The sequence below is a fragment of the Pseudopipra pipra genome, chromosome 15 (assembly GCF_036250125.1).
Source record: "Pseudopipra pipra isolate bDixPip1 chromosome 15, bDixPip1.hap1, whole genome shotgun sequence".
In the NCBI taxonomy this organism is placed as follows: domain Eukaryota; kingdom Metazoa; phylum Chordata; class Aves; order Passeriformes; family Pipridae; genus Pseudopipra; species Pseudopipra pipra.
In genome coordinates, this window is record NC_087563.1 from 13,758,559 (window position 1) to 13,770,079 (window position 11,521).

Consider the following 11,521-nt stretch of genomic DNA (forward strand, 5'->3'; position numbering starts at 1 on the left):
TGCCAAGGAACGTTGGTGGAGACGCCATCCCTGGAGGTGTTTAAGACTGCACGTGGTACTTAGTGCTATGGTCTGTCATGGCAGTGTTAGGTCAAAGGTTGGACTCAATCATCTCAGAGGTCTTTTCCAACCTAATTGGTCCTGTGATCCCCTGCAGCAGGGCTGTTCCTTGGGCAAGGCATGCAGAGTGATACAGGTGTCAGGATTATAGACAGTTGCTTGGATGAGTGATACTCCCTGAGCCCCCAAGCATGGCCTATGACCCCAGGGCTGTCCCTGTGTCCCCATGTCCAAAAGCAGTGCCTGCAGATTGCCTCCCTGCCCCTCACACAGGAACCAGCCTTAGGGCTGCTCACACTCAGCTCCTCTGGCTGCAACATCCTCCACCACAGACCCCACACCAGCCCCACCACCTTCGCCTCTTCCAGCTCACATCCCCATCCCCACTATTCCAAGGGAGACAAATGTCACCCCACCTCACCCTCAGCACTAAGAGGTACCAGCTCTGCTTCCTGGTAAAAAGATTTATTAAGAACCTGCAGTACCTGCCCAAAAGGAGGCTGCTGCCATGGCACAGGCGCTGGTGGGGAGCAGGGACAGAGTGTTAGTTCTTCTCCAGGCAAAGCCATGGGATGAAATGAAGCCAGTGGAGGGCACAGAAAGGCAGTGGGAGCACATCTGTGTGGTGCAGGACCCCCGCAGCAGTTAAGGCATATAAAGTGCTTGTAGGAGACCAGCCCTATGGAAGGGGTAAATAACACAAGCAGGCAGGGACAGTGAGGGACATGGGTGGGTGGTGGGTCACCTGCACCTCTGCCCTCTTGGCACCTCTCACAGAGGGGGGATGTCAGACTCACGCCCTGCCCAAAGCTGCAGCAGGAAGGATGCTACCCACCCACACCACAGTCCCCAGCCACAGCCAGGAGGTCCCCAAATAGGATCCGGGCTGCTGGTCTTCATGGTCATCTCCCAGTTATCCCACATTCAGGATGCTGCTCTGTGTTGCGGAGCCGCTGTCAGTGCATGGGAAGAATGGTCCCACTGCAGTGTCCTCCTGCCTTGGCTCAGTCCCAGTGGAAAAATGAGATAAGTGGGACTGGTCCTGGGCCAGGCTGTGCCCCAGCAGCCCATCACAGCTGTGTGTCCCCCTGTGGAGCGAGTGCTGCCATCAGCCAGCCACCTCTCCTGCTGCCAGGAGCATCACCAGCCGCTTGGTCCCTTACGAGTGGGAATGTCCATGTGGGGCTCCAGTGGTTTCAGTCCTCTTCTGCTCCTGATGTTTTCTGCACGAGGGGCACAGGGAGGTGCCTTCCCAGGTGCTTCTTGCCACCAAGCTGGTCTCCCGTGCAGGACAAGGATGCACCAAAGGCAGACCCAGAGGTGCTGCGTGGGGACAGGTCTTCTGCAGCCACTTTGGGGACACGTCTGCAACAAAGCCCTGTGCTCTGGCCAGAAGCGATGGGGGCAAGCAGGGACACCCTCCACAGCTAGTCCTGCATCCCTTCAGCCTGCCACAGCACTCCCAAACAATCCTTCCTCCCCATGGACTGCTCCAAGAAATACTGCTTTTCCCTGGAATGTTTTTGTCTACAATTGCCCTGATAAGATTACCAAAAAAAAGAAAGAGAAACTAGGTAAAAAATATCTACCCCCAGGTCACACTGAGGTTAGGCTACAAGGCCACCCTGTCCAGGCAGGTGAAACACTGGTGATGGGTTTGGGGACAGGAGGAGAACCAGAGGGGCCTTTCTGGGTGTAGCAGGGGAGGTGGCACCAAGCAGGGGCACAGAGGCTGCTTCCTCCTGACAGCAGGAGGGATGGACCTCACAGGGATGGGTTGGGACAGGACAGGGTGCAACTGCATGGGATGGGACAGGGGACCATGGCAGGGGGGAGAGGAGGGACAGTGCCCAACCCCTCAATGGGACTGCAGAGAGAAGGCCAATTTGATGCAGGCGAGCTCCTCCCCACCGTTGCTGATGACCGCACGGACACGGTAGTTGCCGTTGGTCATCCAGGAAGGCAGTTCCACGTCAGGCACGTCAAAGTCACTGGCTGGCAGGGAGTAGGAGCCCTATGGAGAGAGGGCAGGTCAAGAGATCAGCCAAAACCCCAGCCCTTCCCTGAGGGGCACAGTGGTGCCCGTCAGCACTGCCAGCACCACCCCGGGGGGTTCAGGCGTACCGCTTTGAAGGGGCAGTGGCAGGGGATGCCGTAGGTGAGCAGGGGCTCTGGGCAGGTTGTGCCAGGTGGGATGAGGTCATCAAGCATGCTGCAGACATCGTTGTAGGTGCAGCTGCCCAGCTGGTCAATGCAGGGCAGCTGGATCCAGAGTTCACCCAGTGCCTTCTCTACCGTCAGCACTGCCTGGAGGGAAGATTTTCAGCACCAGTACAACCAGCATGGGCACCCACAGCTCCTCCAGCCGGTCCCACAGCACCTCACCACCCAACTCCCTCAGCTCCTGATCATGCAATCTTTGGGGTGTCTCTGGGGTCACTGCACACCCTCCTGCTTTCAGATCCTCTCAGCCTGCAGGTTTCTCTTCCTCCAATCTCAGGCTGGTCCCTTGAGCAAACACCACCCAGGAACCCACAGTCCCACTCCTTCCCCTTTCCTCTGCCTCTGTCCTGAAACAGGTGCTCCCATCCCTCAGCTCTGCCTCCAGGCTCCCCCAGAACACTCCCCACAGCCCCAGCCACAAACATGGCATTGCTCAAGACAGCCTATGCACCCTGGGCAGAAACACATGTTTCATCTCCTTCCAAAAACTTCCCAAAAAGTGGTGCAGGGCAGCCAGCACAGCCCAAGGCTCCTGCAGCAGTGCCCTGGCATGTCCTTGGAGAGAGCAGCCACATCTGGCCTCTGAAAAAGGAGTACTGCAGTGACTGCCAGGAGCACCCACAGCACTTGGGTTTCATTTCCCTCCCTGAGCCACTACGTCCCCGGGACACAAGACAGCTCAGGTGGTTTCTCCCCCTGGGACAAGGTTGGGAGGCTCCCACTGGGCTGTCAGCTCCCATCGTGGGTCTCCCCATGCCCTGTTCTGCCTTACAGAACCCGTTGTGCTCAGCCCTGCACCACTCTGTGCCTCGCTCCCCAAGGGCTGCTCATTCCTGCACCCACTGACACACATTTCCCAGCGGCCAGTGGTTTAGGGAAGTTCTGCCCTCCCTCATCACATGGAGGCATGTCTGGCACTTACCTTTAGAGGGGCAGCCATGGTCTTTCCATTTTTGACGGCCGCACTGACACGCAGGCTCCCTGGGATGCTGATGGGGTCGGGTGCCACGGAGAGGCTCTGCACCACCACGGGGTCCGTCTTGTCACCACAGTTCTCCCAGGCAAAGCCACCAACCTGCAGCACCAGGGAACAGGAGGAGTTAGAGCCAGGGCAAGCCTCACCCTAGGTTTGCAGGAGGTTTCTCCAGTGCTGGACGCCTGACCCCCACCAAACAACTGCTCACAAACAGCCAGAAAATGACCTTCAGCCCCTTCAAACGCCAAATAAACACAACACTCTGCATTTCTCAAAATCCCAGCTCTCCGACCCTGAGGGCACCTCAGAAACCCTCTGTCTGCATGCACTTTACACTGAAAGCAGATTACCAGGCTGCAATTTCCAAATTGCCTCAGCTCTGCCTCCAAACACTTCACATGTGAACAGGGCAAGAAGCATCCTTCATGCCAACAGCATTGAGCAAGGTGTGTGAGGACAGGTGAGAGCAAGCTGGGACCAGGGCAGCGTGGTGGCAGCTGCACTGTGCAGGGGGATGCTGGGGGGCATGGGGGTGCCCTTGGAGGGCCTGTGGGGTTGACACAGCCTCCCACCTCATCCAGGATCAGCCCAGCTGTTGCAAGCCCTCATCCACCAGCTACTGGCCACCTGTTTCCACACAGGAGCAGGAATCACACTTGGGGGGCAGATGAGCCATGGTTATCCCCTGCCTGATACAGTCCAGGGGCCTGATCTTGAGCTGGTTCTGAACAAATGAGCCAGAGAAGCAGCATTATCCCATGGAATAACGAAAATCCACACATAAGGAGATATGACCTGAAGGGGGGACATCGCAGGTGTGTCCTGGGCTAGGAGCCATGCTGGGAGATCTCCCCTGTTTCCTACAAGTCCCACCAGCCTCCCCAGACACCACCAGTAAAGACACTCAATCAAAGGTGGGGGGATGGCGGCACTTGTCTGCAACAGCCAGCCCTCAGCCTGCCACAGGCCAGTGGCGAGAGCCCAGCCCCAGCTCCCTCCCCGAGCAGGTTTGGCCGGAGCAGCCCGTGTCCCCATGCCACGGTGTGGGGCTCTCCCTGCCTGCTCACAGCCGCAGAACCGGTGGAGGCTGTACTGCCTGGTGCCACACGGCAGCCCCTGCGGCCACAGCGCAGCCCACGCTGGCGAGCAGCTCATCCCGCATCCTGCTCACCCGCCGGGAGCAGCCCAGGGCAGGACACGGGGCTCAAGACAAGCCGGGACACGGGGCAGGCTGCACGCTTACACTCAGCAAGAGCTGTGAGCTCCCAGCCCGGGGGTCTGCAGGCAAAGAGGCTGCAGGGAGCCGAAGAGCGGTGTGTGGCTGCAGATTGCTGCCCGCCGAGCCCCCCTCCAGCCCTCCCAACCGGCTCCCCCTTCCCTGGGGCAACAGCAGCTTTCCTGGAAAATAAATTGCGATGCTTCCCTCCGCACCGCGTGAGAGTCACACATGGTAATCAGCTGTATCTTAATCAGAGCGTGTTGATGAGCCCGGCCCAGCGCTGCGTGGGAACGCGGAGGCAGAGCCTGGGGTGGAAAAGGCTCATGGAGAGGAGAATTGAGGGCCGGGAGACGCTCACCCGAAGGACGAGGCCGCTGGGCTTCTGGGTTCAGAAGTATTTGTAAACACTGGATCCCTCCTGCTCCGAGCTGAATCCCAGCCTCCAGCAGTCCTCCCCAGCGCGGGGGGCTGCAGGGTTCCAAGGGGTCCGTGGGACCCCACTCCCCCCCGCAGCCCCAGACACGCACCCACCAGCGACCTTGCCCCCGTCCTGCCAAGCAGAAAATGCTCCTGGTCTCCCGCAATCCCAGCGGGACGGTGGAATCTTCCACCTCCCCGGGCCGAGCCCCGAGCCTCTCCGGCAGCCCCCTCCGTGCCCGGAGGGGTGCGTGGCGCGGGATGCGGAGTCTCTCCTCACCTTGCTCAGCCGCCGGCCCCCGCTCCGCTCCACCAGCAGCGGCGGCTGCGGCCCGGCGAGCGCGGCCGGGACGAGCTGCAGCGCGCAGAGCGCCAGCGCCAGCCCCGCGCACAGCATCCTCCGGGAACAGGCCGGGATGGGTCCGGGGCGCGGACGGGAGTCGCTCCGAGGGGCAGAGAGGCGAGCGGCGGGCAGGGACCGCGGTGGGACCGGGCTGGCAGCAGCACCGGGATAAGAAGCCCCGTGCGGTGGCGATGACCCCTCCCTCCGAGCCCGGCCCACCGCCCGAGTCCCCTCCCTCCCACGGGAACGCTCACATTTTCCCCTCCTCTTTCTCTTGCTTTTTTTTTTTTTTTCCCCTCTCCTCCCCAGTTTCGCTGCCAAACGCAGGACTGGACTCGCAGGGATGCTGGGACGGGAAGTTGCGCTTTCCCAAGCTCCCAGGGCGGGCATTGGGGGCGAGGGGGGCGGGGGCTGCACCCACCACCCCAGGGCACGCACGTCACCCAGCTCCGGTGGAGGGAGCCGAGCATCTCCCCACCGCCCACCCCTCCACCCAGCAGCACTTCTTGTTCCCCGCCTGGGCTGCCGGGGGCGCCTGAGGGTGTGCGAGGGTCGGTACCCTTTTGAGTCAGTACCCAGGACCCCCACGCTCCCCCCCGCACTCGGCAAGCCCAGCGTCACCAGAGAGCAAAGAGCAACAACACCGGGGCAGCTGCTCGCTTGGTGCCAGCACCCCACAGAGGCAGGACCACAGCTCTGCCCTCACCACCCCAAGGAGAGCTCCCCATAAAATCACGGCTCCACCATCCTCCAGCAAAGCCGGCAGGGAGCCACTCCGAGGGGAACCCCAGTGTGTGCCAGCACCATGCAGGGCATCACTGCATCCCCCTGGGTACCCATGTGGGGTCAAGGCAGACCCACACACTTGTGTGGGCTCTGAGCACCCTGAACCACCTCTGTAGGCTGCCAGGACCCCCAGGGACTTCTGGGCACCCCTGCAAGCTCCCATCACCCCCCTGCACCCACTCAGGTTCCAAATACCCACACACACATGGCCATACATACAGGCCACCAGCACCTGGAACTCCCCTGAGCACCCACGTGTGCTGCCAGCTCGCTTCTGCAACCCCAGAGCCCTTTTCAGCCTCCAGCACCCCTAGGGACCCCTGGACACCCATGGGGGCTGCCAGCACCCCCAGCACCTGCCCATGCACAAGGCTTGCCAGTGACGCCCTGGATCCCCGAGTCATGTCACGGCTAACCCGAGCTCCCTCGAGCACCCACACGGGTGCTCTCTACAACTCCCCGACAGGAGGGTGTAGCCGGGTGGGGGTCGGGCTCTTCTCCCAGGCAACCAGTGAGAGGACGAGAGGGTGTGGTCTTAAGCTATGCCAGGGGCAGCTTAGGTTGGACATTGGGAAGACTTTTGTCACAGACATTGGAAAGGGCTGCCCAGGCAGGTGGTGGAGAGCCGTCCCTGGAAGTGTTTAAGGAAAGACTGGATGTGGCACTCAGAGTGGCAGAGATATTTCAGATATTTCAAATATTTGAGACTCTCGAACCGATGCCAGGTGAGCAGCAGGGGGGAGGGGGCACCCTGGCATCTAGTAGCCCCTGGCTGGGCAGTTTGCTGCAATACCCCTGTGGCCTACAAAACTGGGAATAAAGGAACTCTCTAAGACTCTTTGTGAGTATTAGAAAGCAGCATTCTTTCTTTACCATGTCGGAGGCGCGAGGGGATGGGATCCTCCAAAAACATGCTTGCCAAGTTACAAAAACTTCATGCCTTTATTTAGCTACCTTATGAAGAATTCATGTATTTCCCAAATCTGTCCCTCCCATTTCCCAAAACTGTTCCTCCCCTTGACACACCTCCTGTTTTGAGTCGGTGGTCCTTTAGGGTGGTCTTTCGTGACCCTCTGGTGGTTGTTCTGTAGCCTTCCTCATGCTTTCCTTTTCTTGAACTCTTGCTTTTGGCACATCATCATGCCCTTTAGAACAGTGTCCAACCATAAGGCCAGTTTTGACAACTTTGTTAGCTTTATGTTCCTTTTACAACTTCTGCTTCATAGAATAAAAACACCCTCTATCTGTTGATAAACTATCTGAGAAACTCCTGAGCTTTACATAGTTTAAGCTACACCAATGAGCTACATAGTCTAAGCTACACGGCTCTATACGGCTGCACCCCTACCACCCATCTATCCAAAATGCTGGATTTAGCACCCCCTCTTCCACCCTTCCTCCCTTCTTCAGGAGACCATTTTCCAGATAGAGCTGCCCCAGGCTCCCACCCAGCATGCTGGAATGGCCCCACAGGTACCCCACCATCACAGCTGGCACAGGAACATGGGTTTTCCCACATATTTTGGTGAACAGATGTTTTTTACCCTGAGGAAAGCTGGAAGGGACTAAGCTGACTGAGCACACAGGACATGAGTGTGGCAGGTCTCAGACCTCCCCCTTGCCACAGCATGGTCAGAACACACTCCCCCATCGGCGGCTCCGCTTTCCCTCACACACTATCGCTGGCTGGCGTCCCCATGTTGCTCCCAGCCCTGGGAAGGGTTGCCTGGTTTGTCCAAACCCCTGCCTCAGCTCTATTTTTAGCCTTTCGTCCTTATTTAGCAGCGAGGCCGGCCGGGAGCGTGCAGGCAGGGCGTGGGAGCAGGCAGGGCCCGTGACAGATCCTGCTGCCCACCCCACACCGGCAGCGACAACTGCGTCGCTGATCCACTGCTGGGGCTTAAGGGTGAGGAATAAATAGCCCTTTCCTCCCCTCCCACCCGGGAACAGAGCGGAAAGTTATCCCCTGGGATTAGTTTTCACTTTGAGGCCCCGGAGCAGCCGGAGGCCAGGGATAAGGATAGGGATGCATGGGGAGAGTCACGGGCACAGACTGAGCATTGTGTTGTGGTCTGGGAGGGGAGCAGAGCCCCTCATCTCAAGTCCAAGGCATCACATGCTTTCCTGCTTCTCGCCAGAGTAGGTGAAAGTTTCACTCCCCCATTCCCGTTCTTCGCCCCTCCATTTTGCCATGGGGGAAAAAAAGAGAATAAAAGACTGTAAGAACAGGTTAACCCACATCTTTTTCCTTGGAAAAACAAAGGCAGGGACAGGAATGACTTGAAATCAGTGCTCTACCTCAAGGCAGAAGTATGTGTGACCTAGATCCTCACAAAAGGAACTGTGACTTTTTCTGGGCTCCAACATATTCGAGAACTTCTGCAGTTGAGTTTTCTCAGCTATCTCAACCATGCAAAGTCCGAGTCACAAGGTCTCAGCAGACCTGGCTGAACACCTCTGATTTGCATTGAAGAAAAGCAGCCAGCACTTCATTAGGTCTCATTTGCAAAAGCAAATAGATTGCAAATGATGAGAGGGGCCGAAGGGTGTAACCATGACCACCCTGTCTCCACTGCCTGAGCTGCAGCTCTGCTGGGAGCCACCAGGCTGACCACAGGCCAGCTCATCACCCAAAAACCTGCCAGCACAATCTCCTCCATCTCCCTTCTCCCCTCCCCCCCCCCCCCCCCCCCCCCGACTGGGTTTCTGCAAATAAAGTAAATAAAAAAAAGAGTGACCCCACCTGCACTCACGGGACCACCCTGCACACAGGCCACGCAGGGCTGGCACCAACACCACCTTGTACCCATCCTGTCCTGCCCAGTCCTTACCAGCTGGAACTGGAGAGAGAGTGACAAGAGACACTTAAACAGTTTGCATAAATGCTTTTCTTATCCATAAGCTTTGGCAAATACTTTAAATGACCACTGGTACAAATTAACTTGGCGTTATTCCTTTATCCCATTTACGGCAATTGAGCTGAGCATGTGATAAAGCCTCCTCAGCTCCCTTTTCTAGAGGAAACCCTTGAGATGTCTCCAGCTGCTGCCATTCCTGGGGAGTGATCGTGATAACACCAAAAAAAAAAAGACATCAGGGCAAACTTCAAAACAAGCTGAAGCTGCCCCAGGTGGGGCCATCCCACACCACCTCTGCTTTCCTGTCTTTGCGCAGGCAGAAATCCCCTCGCTGCCACAGTCCCTGTCATCTCCAGCCTGCTGTGTGCAGCCTTCGGCAGCCCCAGCCCCATGTGCTCCCCGGACCCCCAGGGTTCTCTGGTTACCCTGCAATGCCATGGAAAGTTCCTGCTTCGCTTGAAAGCAGATGAACAGAACAGTTTCTGGCTGTCTTAGTGCTGCCCTGCAAATGGAGCAAGTTATCAGTGTGTTGTGGCAGAGGAGGATGAAGCAGGGCTGAGATGGGAGATCTCTCCAGCAGGCACACATCCCGTGCAGCCCGCACAGGAAAGATTGGAGAAACTAAGAAATTGCTAAAATCAAGCTAAAATAAGAGACCTTCGGGGCAGCACAGGCAGAAGCTCTGGCTGGCAGTCTCACGGATGCACCCACGGGCCGAAGGAAGGCTGTTAACGTGCTCTGGGCAGCCCCGCCTCCGAAAGTAAGAGACGTCTAAAGTGCAGGTTGTAGCTGCTATGGCGAGCATGGCACACCGGAGCCTGCAGGGGAGGCTGGGGAGCAGGGTGCTGTAGCTGTTCTTACTGAACATTCCCTCTCCAAATCCCAGTTCTGCCTTGCTGGCTTGATGCTTCAGCCTCTTGTGTCCAAATACTCTGATTTTTCTCCACCATTAACAAGAGAAACCCTACCTGGAGCCCCACTTTGTGGCACAGGGGCATCCCAGTGCACCCCCTCGGCACCCCACAGTTAAATGCAGAAATTTCCATGAGCACATGTGCAAACTACTGGACCCTCGTGCACCAGCAAGACATGGTGGCAGCTGGACAGGCTGCTCGTCAGCTGCCCCCACAGTTGCTTCTGTTCTCAGCCATGGCCCCAGCGATGCAAATTCAGCTTGGAAATACGCATGTGCTTTTGTGCTTGCCCCTGTAGGCCTTCAGTCTCCAAAGTCTAGACCAGGATTTTTAATTAACCCTGGAGAGGTGGAGACCGGCACCTTGCACCTACAGGCCTTTTATCTCACCAACGATCTACTCAGCCCAAATAAGTGCTCTCATTTCGGGAGAGTTGCTGCATTCTGAAGTGCTGGGAGAGATAAGAACAGAGACGCTCTCAGTGCTCTCGCTCTCAGTGCTCTCGGTGGTTTCTGAGCAGTGGGAGCTGATGCCAGAAGCTGCTGTGACTCACGAAACTTCACTCAGGTTAAGCAGCACCCACCCAAGAGGACGAAGGCAACTCGTCCCTCCAGTCCCCGGGAAACTTGGGGCAGCGTGTGCCTGCCCCTCGCCTCCCCCACCCTCCTATCCAAGTAGTGTTTCACAATTTCCCCCGTCCCAGGGTTACCAGGACAGAAAAACACCTCCAACTAGAACGTGACAGGACGACCAGGCACCTCCACTCCCTCGCTGTCCAGGCAAAATGCCAGGGTGCTGGCAGCCCCTGAGCCGCGGGCTGCTTGGATTTCTCCCAGGGGATATTTAGAAAATGTCAGAATAGAAACTTGTTGACAAAAACTTGCAGTGTTTCCATACGGGCACAGCCTCGTGACCAGGTTGAAACTCTCCCGTTTCAGCAGTGCTGGGTGGCAGCAGTGGGTTTTTCAGGTCAGAATGTGTGGTCATCTAGAAATATCTAAAAAAAAAAAAAAAAATTAAAAAGCACCTAAAATAATCATCAAAATCAAAACATTCGGAAGAACCTGCTTTTCCTCCCGCTATTTTTTAGACAGGACACTTTCAAATCCATTTGTTTCCCTACCTCTTTGGCACCCATTTCCGAAGTGTAGGATTTCCTCCTGGAAAAGGGCACCCTGGCTCCAGGCCCAGAATTTGGGGTGTTTGGGATGCTCAAGAGGTTGCCAGGATGCAGTCCCTCAGGCGATATGGACCACACTGAAAGCCCCCTCCAGCCAGCACAACGACCCCCAGAGCAGGGGGTTTCCTGCCAGGAGAAAACACCTCCAAACTCACCATTTTTCCACAACTACCCCTGCACAAGCTGTAATTTCATGGAGTGATGGTAAAAGACAGGATGGATCCTGCCTTCACCCTCACATCCCTTCTCCTAGGAGGCTAGGGTGGGTTCAGCAGTGGGAGGCCCCTGAGGCAGCCCTGCTCCAGCTGCACCCCAGCCCTGGTGCAGGGGTCCTGCTCCCCTTTCTCCTCTCCCAGGAGACGACACTCCTTGTGTAGGGGTCCTGCTTCCATTATCCCACCCCGAGGATGGAGATCCTCAGTGCAGGGGACCTCAGGGCCAGAGCACTCCCGAAGCACCCCGGCCCAGGGCGGGGACACCCCGGGGTGGAGGGGGCCGAGGGCCAGCCCCGGGGGCGGGCGGGCTGCGGCCGGGGGCCCTGCCCG

General features: G+C 57.6%; 1 protein-coding gene across 1 annotated transcript; it reads right to left on the bottom strand.

Moving 5' to 3' along the window:
• Positions 1-509: 509 nt before the first annotated feature.
• GM2A (ganglioside GM2 activator) lies at positions 510-5,462 on the bottom strand. Its single transcript, XM_064672010.1, has 4 exons — positions 5,176-5,462; positions 3,206-3,358; positions 2,185-2,367; positions 510-2,074 (listed from the first exon to the last, which is right to left on the bottom strand). Exons 1-4 carry the CDS (start codon positions 5,290-5,292, stop codon positions 1,919-1,921), a joined length of 609 nt encoding a protein of 202 aa, XP_064528080.1. The 5' UTR covers positions 5,293-5,462; the 3' UTR covers positions 510-1,918.
• Between the last annotated feature and the right edge of the window lie 6,059 nt (positions 5,463-11,521).

Excerpts from the sequence above, each read along its gene's own strand:
- GM2A (XM_064672010.1), bottom strand. The coding sequence starts at position 5,292 with ATGCTGTGCGCGGGGCTGGCGCTGGCGCTCTGCGCGCTGCAGCTCGTC. Across the intron at positions 3,359-5,175 it reads GGGGCCGGCGGCTGAGCAAG|GTTGGTGGCTTTGCCTGGGA; the intron begins GTGAGGAGAGAC and ends CTGGTGCTGCAG. Across the intron at positions 2,075-2,184 it reads GCCACTGCCCCTTCAAAGCG|GGCTCCTACTCCCTGCCAGC; the intron begins GTACGCCTGAAC and ends CTCTCTCCATAG.